Genomic DNA, 11,505 nt, shown 5'->3' on the forward strand with positions numbered 1-11,505 from the left:
TTGGAAAGTGTAACTCTTGTAACTAAGTATTGTCCACCTCTGCTATCAATCCAACTAAATTCAATTTTAAGCTGATAATAGTTCGTTTTACTTTCATTTTCCCAGCAGCCGCTATGAAAACCAGCAATTTTGTTGAACGTTTGCCACTCAACAGGGCGAATTCTGGCGTGGTCACGTGGAAAAGTGACGTCAATGCATACCCTCTATAGGCACCAAACTCGAACTTTGTTACATTTTGACTACAAATACGACCCACTTAAATAAAGATTAATGTTTTTAAGGGTGAATGTTCCTTTAAGGAAGCTGTAAAATGCCTAGCACACACAAATATGTTGGGCCATATAGGCTATAGAAGATTTGCAGTCGGGGTGAAAATAACACCGTCTTAACGTGGTAAAAAGCACTTTATTACAACAACTCTTATCTAGCAGTCCTACTAGATATATACACTAGATGTCACCTTGGGGTTCTAAGCATGCGTCAAAACCGCCGCCATCTTGTTACAGGGGTCTTGTCATAGGAAGTAGCTAGGTAAAGCTGCTATATCCACCTGTAATTCGAATTCATGGACAATGCCAGACTTTTGTGCTGCGTATGGATGTTAGGCCTACTAGCACTGTGCATTATAGTTAGAAAAAGTAGATTTTAAAATATCAAAACTTTCTTTTTTTTCTGGACTCAATGCTAAATAGATGTCTGACTGTTGAAACGAACCAAAAGAAAACATAGAAAATCGCATTCATGACGATTTATGGTGATTTTATTGTCCGTTACACCATTGCCTACAATGACACTGATACGGGGCTACTCTGTTTAAAAATGGCGGCTCTGTTTGACGCATTCGGTCCAATGAACTGCCGTAGTCAAGGCGACATCTAGTGCAGTGGTTCTCAAACTTTTTCAGCGTGCGGCCCACTTTGTGTATGGTGCATTCCTTCTCGCGCCCCCCCCCAAAGAAAATTTATGACAAAAAACAGTTCTAAAACTTCACATTTTAATTAAACAAAACATTAAATTATACAAAGTAGTGCTGTATTATACAAAGTAGTATTTCATTTCACAGAATTCATGATAAATTAATGTATTTTATAAAATGTCATAAAACTGGGGCCCCCCGGCACCATCTCGCGGCCCCCCTGGCGGCCCCGGACCCCAGTTTGAGAACCACTGATCTAGTGTACATATCTATGCAGTCCTACAGCTACGTTGCTTGTTTTGTTTTGTGGCGGTTGTTTGGTAAACCAAATCTGGGTGCATTTCCGCCACCTACTGTTATGGAGGTGAAGCCCATAAGGAGGAATTGGAGAAAAAACAAAATATTAAATCTAAACTCTGTTGCTTCTATATTATATTGAAGGTAATAAAAAAATAATAACTGATACCGAATTTGAATCAAATATATTTATTATGAATCTTATTTTATTTGAACCTTTTTTAGTTAGAGTAATGCTAAATAACAACACAACATTAACTACTTACATTCTAGAATAGAGACCGTTCCAAAAAAAATATTTTTGAATATACAGGTACTAATGCTCAATTTCTGTTAAAAAAAAACTTTCCGGGTGAACCAAAAACAAACCTTAAAATGTATTTAAAATTATATGTATAAAAAATAAATATGCATACATGCATAAACATACAAAAAAAAACTAGAAAAGACTAGAAATGTAGAAAAATCTTCTAGTGGAGCAGAACCTGGAGTGTGAGATCTATAAATCTGCTATTATTTTCAATACAGTACAGAAAATACAAAGTCTTCTATTAATGTAAAATAGTGTTTGTAACTGTTTGTTATTTGTCATTTTCAGTCTGTTCTTCAGCATGAGGAGTCTTTTAAAAATCCTACATGACTGAATTTCTCCACAGATGTTAAGATTTCCCTCCATGATGTTTTTTCTGATGGAGTCTCAGAAGAACTGCTTGTGTAAATCCCAAATCACATTTAGTGCACTTGTAAGGTTTTTCTCCCGTATGAATTCTCTGATGTGTCGCTAAATTGTCCCGTCGAGTGAAACTCTTCCCACAAACATTACACGGATAAGGTTTAACTCCAGTGTGAACGCGCCGATGAAGCGTAAAGGCCTGGGGATGAGCGAAGTTCTTTCCACATTGAGAACAGTGATAAGGTTTTTCTCCGGTGTGAACTCTTAGATGATCTTTTAAACCAGCGGATTTAGAGAAGCTCTTCCCACAGTGTTGGCACAGGTACGGTTTCTCTCCAGTGTGAACTTTCTCGTGCTCTTTTCGATTATATTTATTCCTAAAACATTTATCACAGTGTGAACATGGAAAGGGTTTCTCATCACTGTGTATTTTTTCGTGTGACTTTAAAGAACTTGAAAGCTTAAAGGTTTTCCCGCATATACTGCATTGATACCGGTTTTCATTGGTATGTAGACGCAAATGTAACTTAACCTTCCACGTATCGGAAAATATCTTCTTGCAGTATGGACACTTGTGTGCTTTTTCTTCATCTGAAGATTCATTGATCTCATCTGAAAGAAACACCACAGCATTGAAAATAGTTTTTATATAACTTAAATGTACACAAACTGCAAGTACAGGGAACGAGAAGGTGATTCTGTATCTTTTTCCACATTCAGCATCACAACCTATATACTAAGGTCCCCTGTCAGAGTCTTAAAATAAATGACCTTTTTATATAAATTTTTGTGCCATTTAATTCTCTTTAACAAAAGTATAAAAATGAAACATACCTGAAGAAGTAGATTGATCATCATCATCATCATAACGCTTATCATCATCTTCTTCATCATCATCTTCATCATTCTCAGTGTCATCTTCCTCTTCTTTGGTTTCTGTTTTTATCTCCATCAGGTTCCTGCAGTCCTTCAGTTGAACTGAACACGTCTTCACTGTGGTCTGCAGGATCTCCTGCTGTTCTTCAGCTTTGCAGACAATATCATAAGACTCTTTGATGGTTTGTTCAGTAGATTCATCCTCCTGATCACTGTCTGATTCGCTATAACAAAGTAAATTGAGACTGAGTTCTGATTCCTGTGTTGGACCAGATGTCTCTTCAGAGAGATGTTTGTCCATCAGTGCCTGATCTTGGTGGATGCTCACTGAATCCAGACTTTCTGAGGAGTTCCCATCAGTCACATACACTGAAGATTCAAAACAATCCACATCCTGACAACACAACACACACAAAAAGTTTATAAATGGGTGATTCTCACGAAACCCTTGAAACACCACGGCACTAATGATTTTAGCTTTAAAATGTGTAATATAGTAACATTAAAAAGCATCAGAATTAACACAATACTGTGTTCTACCTTGCACAATGTGTGATTTCAACATAAGAATTTATAATTGTAAATTTTATCTCATTTTCTGCTGAAATTCTCAGTACCGCAATGTGTCCGGCTGTGTTTGAACATGCGTTATGTTGTAATTTAATCAAATGAACACAAAAATATTAAGAAAAAAATAAATGGATGTTTTGCTAGACTACTTTAGATGACAGAAAAAATATTTACTGAATATTCATGTATAATAATAATGAAGAAAAATTAGGAAAATGATGTGTCCATGCCTGATGTTCTCATCCCCCGCAACACTTTTTGAGAACAGTTTAAGCACACATACAGAATTTTAGATGGCTACCAGGTAAGATCTTTTTTTTACAGTTAATTTGAAATATTGTCTTGTCAGAATGCTTACACAACATTTTGATTATCATTACCGCAACAGATGCTTATTAAATGTTCATTTAATTAATAGAAGCATAATACTTTGATTTTAAATGCATGTGCAGAATCTCCAAATTATGTTCTTTCAGGTTTGTCATGTCATTTTGAAAATATGTCAGTGTTGTGATTCTGACTGTTGCGGTAATGAGATTTTTTAGGACTAATTTTCTAAGTTATGTTACAAAAAGTGTTAAATGATAAGTACAAGTTTTTAAATTAATGTTCCCATTTACTCCAGACTTTGTTTTTCAATGTCTGGTGGGAAAAAAAGTAAATTTAAGCAATTTTTACATTTTCATGCTTGAGCTTGACATTTTTAAAACCAAGTTTTCGTGAGAATCACCCAAATGATCAACAAACAATTCTGACTTACTAAATAACCTTTACTTTCTGATATACATCCCAGCTAACAGAAAAAAGTTCCAAGAACGTTCCCCGAAAGCTCCCCACGTTCCCAAAAACGCCCTGCCAACGCCAAAAGTGTCCAGCCCTCCTGACGCTCCAAGAACGCTCCCGTGCCGTCTCAACGCCAGAGGAATGCCACATTCCACCATTTCCAAACGCTACGACAATGTCATGTTTCAACGTTCACAGTCACACAATGTTCAAAACAACAGCTGTTCACTACATTGACTTGTTTAACTGCTATGCAAATGATAGAGAAACACTGCATTTATTATATTTATTTTTTATATTTATATTATTTTATTATATTTATTATATATTATATATCTATTATATATAAGTTTAGATGCTGATGTTTTGCCTCATTCCAAGTCACCATTATTGTGATTAGTGTTTGTTTTAGTTGGGCTCTTGAGCCTTGTCTTTTGCTTGCTAGTTTTTTCCCTGGTTGTGTCAACTCCCTGTTAATACACCACATTTGCCATGAACATGCCAAGTTAGTAGTGTAATTCTGTGGTGTGGTGGTTGGTACATAATGGTAAAAAATCATTCCTAATTAATTTACTAATCAAAAGTTTATTTTCTGTCAATAATGTAAATGAGATCCAGCTCTTTCACAGCAGTTTGTCATTAAGGAGTTTTAGAAACTTTGGACAAAAAATATCCGCTATTTAATTGGGATGCCCAAACATCAAGAATCAGACTATGAATCTCAACCATGGTGACAATTAAATGAAAAACTTCATGCTGCAATGCATGCTGGGTATTAACAAATTACAAATCTCATTCAGGACTCCCAGCATGCACTGCAGCATGGATAATAATGATTTTTTTCCCAATTTTCTTTGTCACCATGGTTGAGATTCGTGGTCTGATTCTTGATGTTTGTGCGTCCCAACTGTGCGGCGGATATTTTTTGTCCAAAGTTTCTTAAACTCCTTAATGACAAACTGCTGTGAAAGAGCTGGATCTCATTTACATTATTGACAGAAAATAAACTTTTGATTAGTAAATTAATTAGGGATGATTTTTTTTCCATTGTGTTCCGGCCACCGCACCGCAGAGTTACACTACTAACTTAGCGTGTTCATAACAAATGTTGTGTGTTAGCGATTAGTTGGCACAGCCAGGGAAAAATCTAGCAAGCAAAAGACAAGGCTCAAGAGCCCAACTAAAACGAACACTAATCACAATAATGGTGACTTAAATTGAAACAAAACATCAACATCTAAACTTATATATAATAGATATATAATATATAATAAATATATAATATATAATAAATATTATAAAATAATATAAATATAAAAAATAAATATAATAAAATGCAATGTTTCTCTATCATTTACATGACAATCATATAAGTCAATATAATAAACAGTTGTTGTTTTAAACATTGTGTGAACATTAAAACATGACATTGCCATAACATTTAAAAATGGTAAAATGTAACATTCCTCTAACGTTGAGACAACACAAAAACGTTCTTAGAACGTCAAGAAAACTGGACACTTTTAACGTTGGCAGAACGTTTTTGGGAACGTAAAGAACTTTCAGGGAACGTTCTTAGAACTTTTTTCTGTTAGCTGGGATAGCAGTGCTTACAAATGAAATGCATTTAACTGTTAAACGACACATTTAACATATAAAGCATTCTACTTACTGGTTTTTGTCCATTATTAGCAAGTTGTCCTGTTAAAGTGGGAACGGATTCATTTTTCAGAATAAGCATTTTTGCGCTACCAGCATTGTACTCTTCACGATTAATGAAGCTGTCCTCCGTAAAATGCGCAGCACAGAGAAATATGTTGGGGTTGTTATGTTCAGAACTCGAGTTAAAAATAAAATTTAACCATTGCTCCCTAATTTTGTTATTTTTAGGAAGGCCATATATAGGAGAACTGCAGTCGGGGTGAAAATAACACCGTCTTGACATGATAAAAGCACTTTATTACAACAACTCCATTCTAGGAGATCTGTCAACAACTACGTCTTCTTCTTTTACGATGGCGGTTGTTTGGTAAACCACTTCCGCCATCTACTGGAACGGAGCGTGAAGCCCATAAGGAGGAATGGGAAGAAAAGCTAAATATAAAATCTAAATTATGTTGCCTCTAGTTTATTTAAAATATAGTTAAATCATACTGCTTAATGTACTGACAATCAATTAATGTGAACGAAAATATGATTTAATCAGTTTACAATACATTTAAGTGTACATTAAATTAAATAATACTTTACCTTTCAATAAATAATTTCTATTAATTATTAATTATACATTTGGTCACTTATGGCCTAGAAAATAAGCACATTTTCAGGCAGCCTTTTATACAGGGGCAAGGGCTACCATAATGGATAAAAACATCTGGAGGGATGTACTTTTTTGATATAGTTTACCCAAACTTTTTTGTTTTACTTGTTGATTCTATTTTAGTTTACTTGTTGATATGTTTTATAATTGTTTAAAATGTTAACATACATAAAAGAAGCCAAGCTAATATAAAAATATGTAATAAATACAATTAAAATTGAGGCTATTGGGGTCATTCTATGGAAATGTCAATTTTTATGTCCCTAGCCTTTACAGAAATATTACACTTGAAAAACACTTTAGGGTTTTTTATATTTTAAAATGAAACAATAAGTTATTTGAACAATTGACACCACCTTGAGCCATCAAGGTAGCAATATTTGATTTTTATTAATTAATTAGAATTCCACAGTCATGTAGAGAAGGGAAATGCTTTATTTTGAGATCAAAAACAGTGTTTTCTTCCTTTTAAAATACAATCATGTGTCCATAACTATCAAATATATGATGTAGACTACATTAAAAAACAAAATGCGAAATAAATATTATAAAATATATAATGAAAGTAGTGGTCCCCTGGAGTTGTGTCACTGGTGTTACCGTTTAACGAAAAAAAGCTTTTATTTTTTAAATCAAAATCACACTGATGACATCACTTGAATTTCTTCATTCAATTTCCTGGAGATCTATGAAGAGAAGCCCACTGTCTCTTTTCAGTTAAATATTCTAATTTATTTCATGATTTCATATGAAGCTTTTAGTTTAAGTCACTGGTATGACCGTCACCTCCTTTATTGTTTGGAAATTGCAATAAAACTAGAATACAAATGGATTAAACTACTTAATTTAATGAATTGTAAAATGCCGTTTTCATGAAAATTGTCACTGGTGTTACGGGTAACACCAATAAAGATCAGTAACACCAGTAACTGGTGATTTGTTGTGTCACTGGTGTTACTGTGTTTTTTTTTCTTTCACATTAAATAAAATCTTGCACGTGACATGATGATAATTTTAAATTATAGATATCAGTTTCGGGTCATTTGCAAGTCATGGTAAAACCAATGAGCTTAGTGAGGACCTTCGGTTGCTATAGATGCTCACACAAAAAAGGGAAAGACTACAAATGTATTTCTAAATGTTTTGTGGCCACCATTGTTGGATGAAGCATTGGAAAAGCATTCAACCTGAACACCATCCCCATGGTCAAGCACGGTGGTGAGAATTAAATGTTTTTGGGGGGTTCAGCCTATGGGCCAGGCAACCTTGTTAAAAGTAAATGGCATCCTGAAAAAAAGACTACATTATGATTCTGAAGCAAAACATTAGGTAGTGTGCAGAAGAACTTGACCTGGGCATTTTACAACATTTTTTGGAGTGGCCATGCCATGGTTTAGACTTGAATTCAATTAAGGACGACCTGGAGATCTATGCAAAAGAGAAGTGGTCCAAAATCCCTGTAGAAATCTGCAAAAAACCTCACCCTTATAAGAAAAAACAGCTAATACTTTTTAATAATGTCTCTAACATGTGTCATTTCCAGCCAGAAGATGCCTATTTATCCAATAGTTCGCATTAAAATGTAATCAATAGGAAATTAGATAAAGATTTCCAAGGGGAGGGCCCCAAGCTTAAAATTATAGGCTGAACCCAAAGTAGCCTACTTTCCCTCTTTAAACTTGAACTAGATAAACTAGCTGAGAGTGAAGTGATGGGGTGGAGGAGGGATGCTGCCAAAATGGGACAGAGATGTGGGACGGCTATTTATAGGCACCTCTTCGCACTGATTGGTTGGAATACATGACCAATGCCTCTCCCAAACTTAGTTAAATAAACTTCATTTAAAAATTCGGCCTGGGTATGAATCATTTTGAGCGCAACTGTACATTTTGGTGGGCTTAATGAGAACACTCAACCCACTTAACTATCTAAATAAGTAAAATCTTAATAAGTGAAAGTTCACACTATATGTGATCTTAAGGTAGTTGAATTAAAATAGTCTTAAGTGTTACATATTAAAATAAAATAAATAAAATAAAAGTTAATTACTGATACAGAATTTGAATCCAATATATTTATTGAATCCCACTCATTATTTTATATGATGTGTTTGACTTTTTTAGTTAGAGGAATGATAAATAACACAACATTAACTATTTACATTCGAGAATAGATACCGTTCCCAAAACATTCGTTTTTTTCTGAATATACAGGTACTAATGCTCAATTTATGTAAAGAAAACTTTCTGGGTGAACCAAAAACAATCCTTAAAATGTATTTATAATTATATGTATAAAATAAATAAATACGCATACATGCATAAACATAAAAAAGATCACATTAGAAATGGCACAAAACTAGAAATGTAGAAAAATCTTCTAGTGAAGCAGAACCTGGAGTGCAAAATCTAATTAAATCTGCTCTTATTGTCAAAATACAAAGTTTGTACAAATGTAAAATAGTGCTTGTAACATTTTTTTTTTGTGAATGACTTATTTGTCATTTTCACAATCTGTTCTTCAACATGATGACGAGTCTTTTAAAGGTCCTACATGACTGAATATCTCTACAGATGTTAAGGTTTTCCTCCAGTATGTTTTTTCTGATGGAGTCTCAGGAGAACTGCTTGTGTAAATCCCATATCACACTGAGTGCACTTGTAAGGTTTTTCTCCCGTATGAATTCTCCGGTGCGTCGCCAAATTGTCCTGTCGAGTGAAACTCTTCCCACAAAAACTACACGGATAAGGTTTTACTCCAGTGTGGACTCGCTGATGAATTTTAAAGGACTTGTGACGTGCGAAGCTCTTTTCACATTGAGTGCACTGATACGGTTTTTCTCCGGTGTGAACTCTTTGATGCAATTTAAAAGCATTTGTATTAGAGAAGCTCTTCCCACAGTCTTGGCACAGGTACGGTTTCTCTCCGGTGTGAACTCTTTCGTGGACCATCACACGATGTTTATTCCTGAAACGTTTATCGCAGTGTGAACATGGAAAGGGTTTGTCCTCGCTGTGTGTTTTTTCGTGTGACTTTAAAGAACCTGAAAGCCTAAAAGTTTTTCCACATACGCTGCATTGAAACGGTTTCTCCTTGGTGTGTAAACGCACATGTGACTTAAGCTTCCACGTATAGGAAAATTTCTTCTCACAGTGTGGACACTTGTGTATTTGTTTTGCTTTATCTTCATCAGAAGATTGATTGATCTCATCTGAAAAAAAAAAACACACAACAGCATTGAAAATCTTTTTTTTTACTTAAATGTATACAAACTAGTGACACAAACAATAATAAAGAAACATACCTGAAGGAATGAAATCATCATCATCATCACAATGCTCATCCGAAGGGACAAAATCATCATCACCAGCATCATCCTTATCTTCTTCTTCTTCCTCTTCTTCCTCATCTTCTTCATCATCATCATCACTGTCACTTTCCACTACTATGATTTCTGTTTTTTTCGCCATCTGGTTTCTGCAATCCCCCACTCCGACTGAAGACGTCTTCACTGTTGTCTGCGGGATCTCCTCATCGTGATCATCACTGTCACACACAGTGACCGTAATATGAGCGTCTGCGGGGCTTGACTCGCTATAACAGAGTAAAGTGAGATTGAGCTCCGATTCCTGTGTGGGAACGGATGTCTCTTCAGAGATATGTTTGTCCATCAGTGGCTGATCTTGTTCGGTGATCACTAAATCCAGACTTTCTGAGGTGCTCCCATCATTTACATACACCGAAGATTCACCACAATCCTCATCTACATCCTAACAACACAACACACACATTAAGATGATAAATTATTTGATTTCGTCAAACAGAGAGACACAATCTGCATAATATCTCTCCTAAAAAGTGGCCGTTTCTCAATACGAAGGCTGCAGCTTTCGGAGGTCGCACGTGCAGGATGCATACGTCATCAAGTCTGGTTTATTTTAGTTAAATGAGCATTACATTCGCAAATCACAAGCATATTACACCAATTTACGATTTACTAAAAATAATGGTCAACTTTTTATAATTGTTAATGTTATGAAATAAGACAGTCTTGATGACGTATGCACCCTGCAAATGCGACCTCCGGAGGCTGCAGCCTTCAGACTGAAAAACGGCACAGTGTGGTTTGCACTCAAAAGTAAGTACTTTTTAAACACAACTACAGTAGCATGCATACTATTAATGCATATTATTAGTAAGGAACTGGGACGTAGCTTTAACTTAGTGATTCAGAGTAAATGATGTTTAAGATGCACACACACTAATGAATTAGCATTTAGCGTTAACTGGCTAGCGGCGCCAAATTACGCTTGAAACTGAAAACATAGCACAAAATAAAGCATACTTACAGGTTTTGGTCCATTATCATGTTGTCCTGATAAAGTGGGAACTGATGAATTTTTCAGGATAAGCCTTTGTGCGAAACCAGCATTGTATTCCCCGCGATTAAGGAAGCTGTCATCTGTAAAATGCGCAGCGCACAGAAATATGTTGGGGTTGTTATGTTCAGAACCCGAGTTAAAAATAAAATTTAACCATTGCTCCCTAATTTCGTCATCCTTGGGAAGGCCATATATAGGAGATTTGCAGTCGGGGTGAAAATAACACCGTCTCGACATGGTAAACGCACACTTTATTACGACTGTTCTCTAGCAAGCCAACAACAAACTGACGTTACTTCTTCTTTTGTGTTTTATGGCGGTTAGGCAAAACCACCTTTAGGTGCATTTCCGCCATCTACTGGGATGGACTTTGAAAAATTTGTTAAACAAACTCTGTCATTTGAATATTATAACAATTATACTATTGGCTGTTTCTGTGCATTTCTGGAATAAATTTTTTTTCTGAATGTCCCTAAGAAATTATTCAAATTATATACATCACCATATCAAAAAGAGAGGTTGCAGCTGCACAAGCAATCTGAACAAACGATTCCAGTCTTTGATTAGTTAAATAATGTAAGCCTTGTGTTCAATAAAAATCCTCTGAAGCCCTTCATACAAACAGAAAATAAACTCATTTAATGAAAATCTACCCTTGAGAAAAATAAGCGCACTTTCATATACTTTT

The 11,505-nt window shown here is 35.2% G+C and overlaps 2 protein-coding genes across 2 annotated transcripts; both read right to left on the reverse strand.

Moving 5' to 3' along the window:
- Positions 1-1,386: 1,386 nt before the first annotated feature.
- Positions 1,387-6,623, reverse strand: LOC129453784 (uncharacterized). The gene is made up of 3 exons (XM_055218161.2): positions 5,788-6,623; positions 2,721-3,156; positions 1,387-2,498 (listed from the first exon to the last, which is right to left on the reverse strand). The coding sequence occupies exons 1-3, from the start codon at positions 6,058-6,060 to the stop codon at positions 1,873-1,875; spliced, it is 1,335 nt and encodes a 444-aa protein (XP_055074136.2). The 5' UTR covers positions 6,061-6,623; the 3' UTR covers positions 1,387-1,872.
- A 2,075-nt stretch (positions 6,624-8,698) lies between these two features.
- LOC129453781 (uncharacterized) lies at positions 8,699-11,141 on the reverse strand. Its single transcript, XM_055218154.2, has 3 exons — positions 10,785-11,141; positions 9,740-10,205; positions 8,699-9,646 (listed from the first exon to the last, which is right to left on the reverse strand). Exons 1-3 carry the CDS (start codon positions 11,052-11,054, stop codon positions 9,012-9,014), a joined length of 1,371 nt encoding a protein of 456 aa, XP_055074129.2. The 5' UTR covers positions 11,055-11,141; the 3' UTR covers positions 8,699-9,011.
- Positions 11,142-11,505: the final 364 nt, after the last annotated feature.

Source organism: Misgurnus anguillicaudatus, chromosome 23 (assembly GCF_027580225.2).
Source record: "Misgurnus anguillicaudatus chromosome 23, ASM2758022v2, whole genome shotgun sequence".
Classification (NCBI taxonomy): Eukaryota; Metazoa; Chordata; class Actinopteri; order Cypriniformes; family Cobitidae; genus Misgurnus; species Misgurnus anguillicaudatus.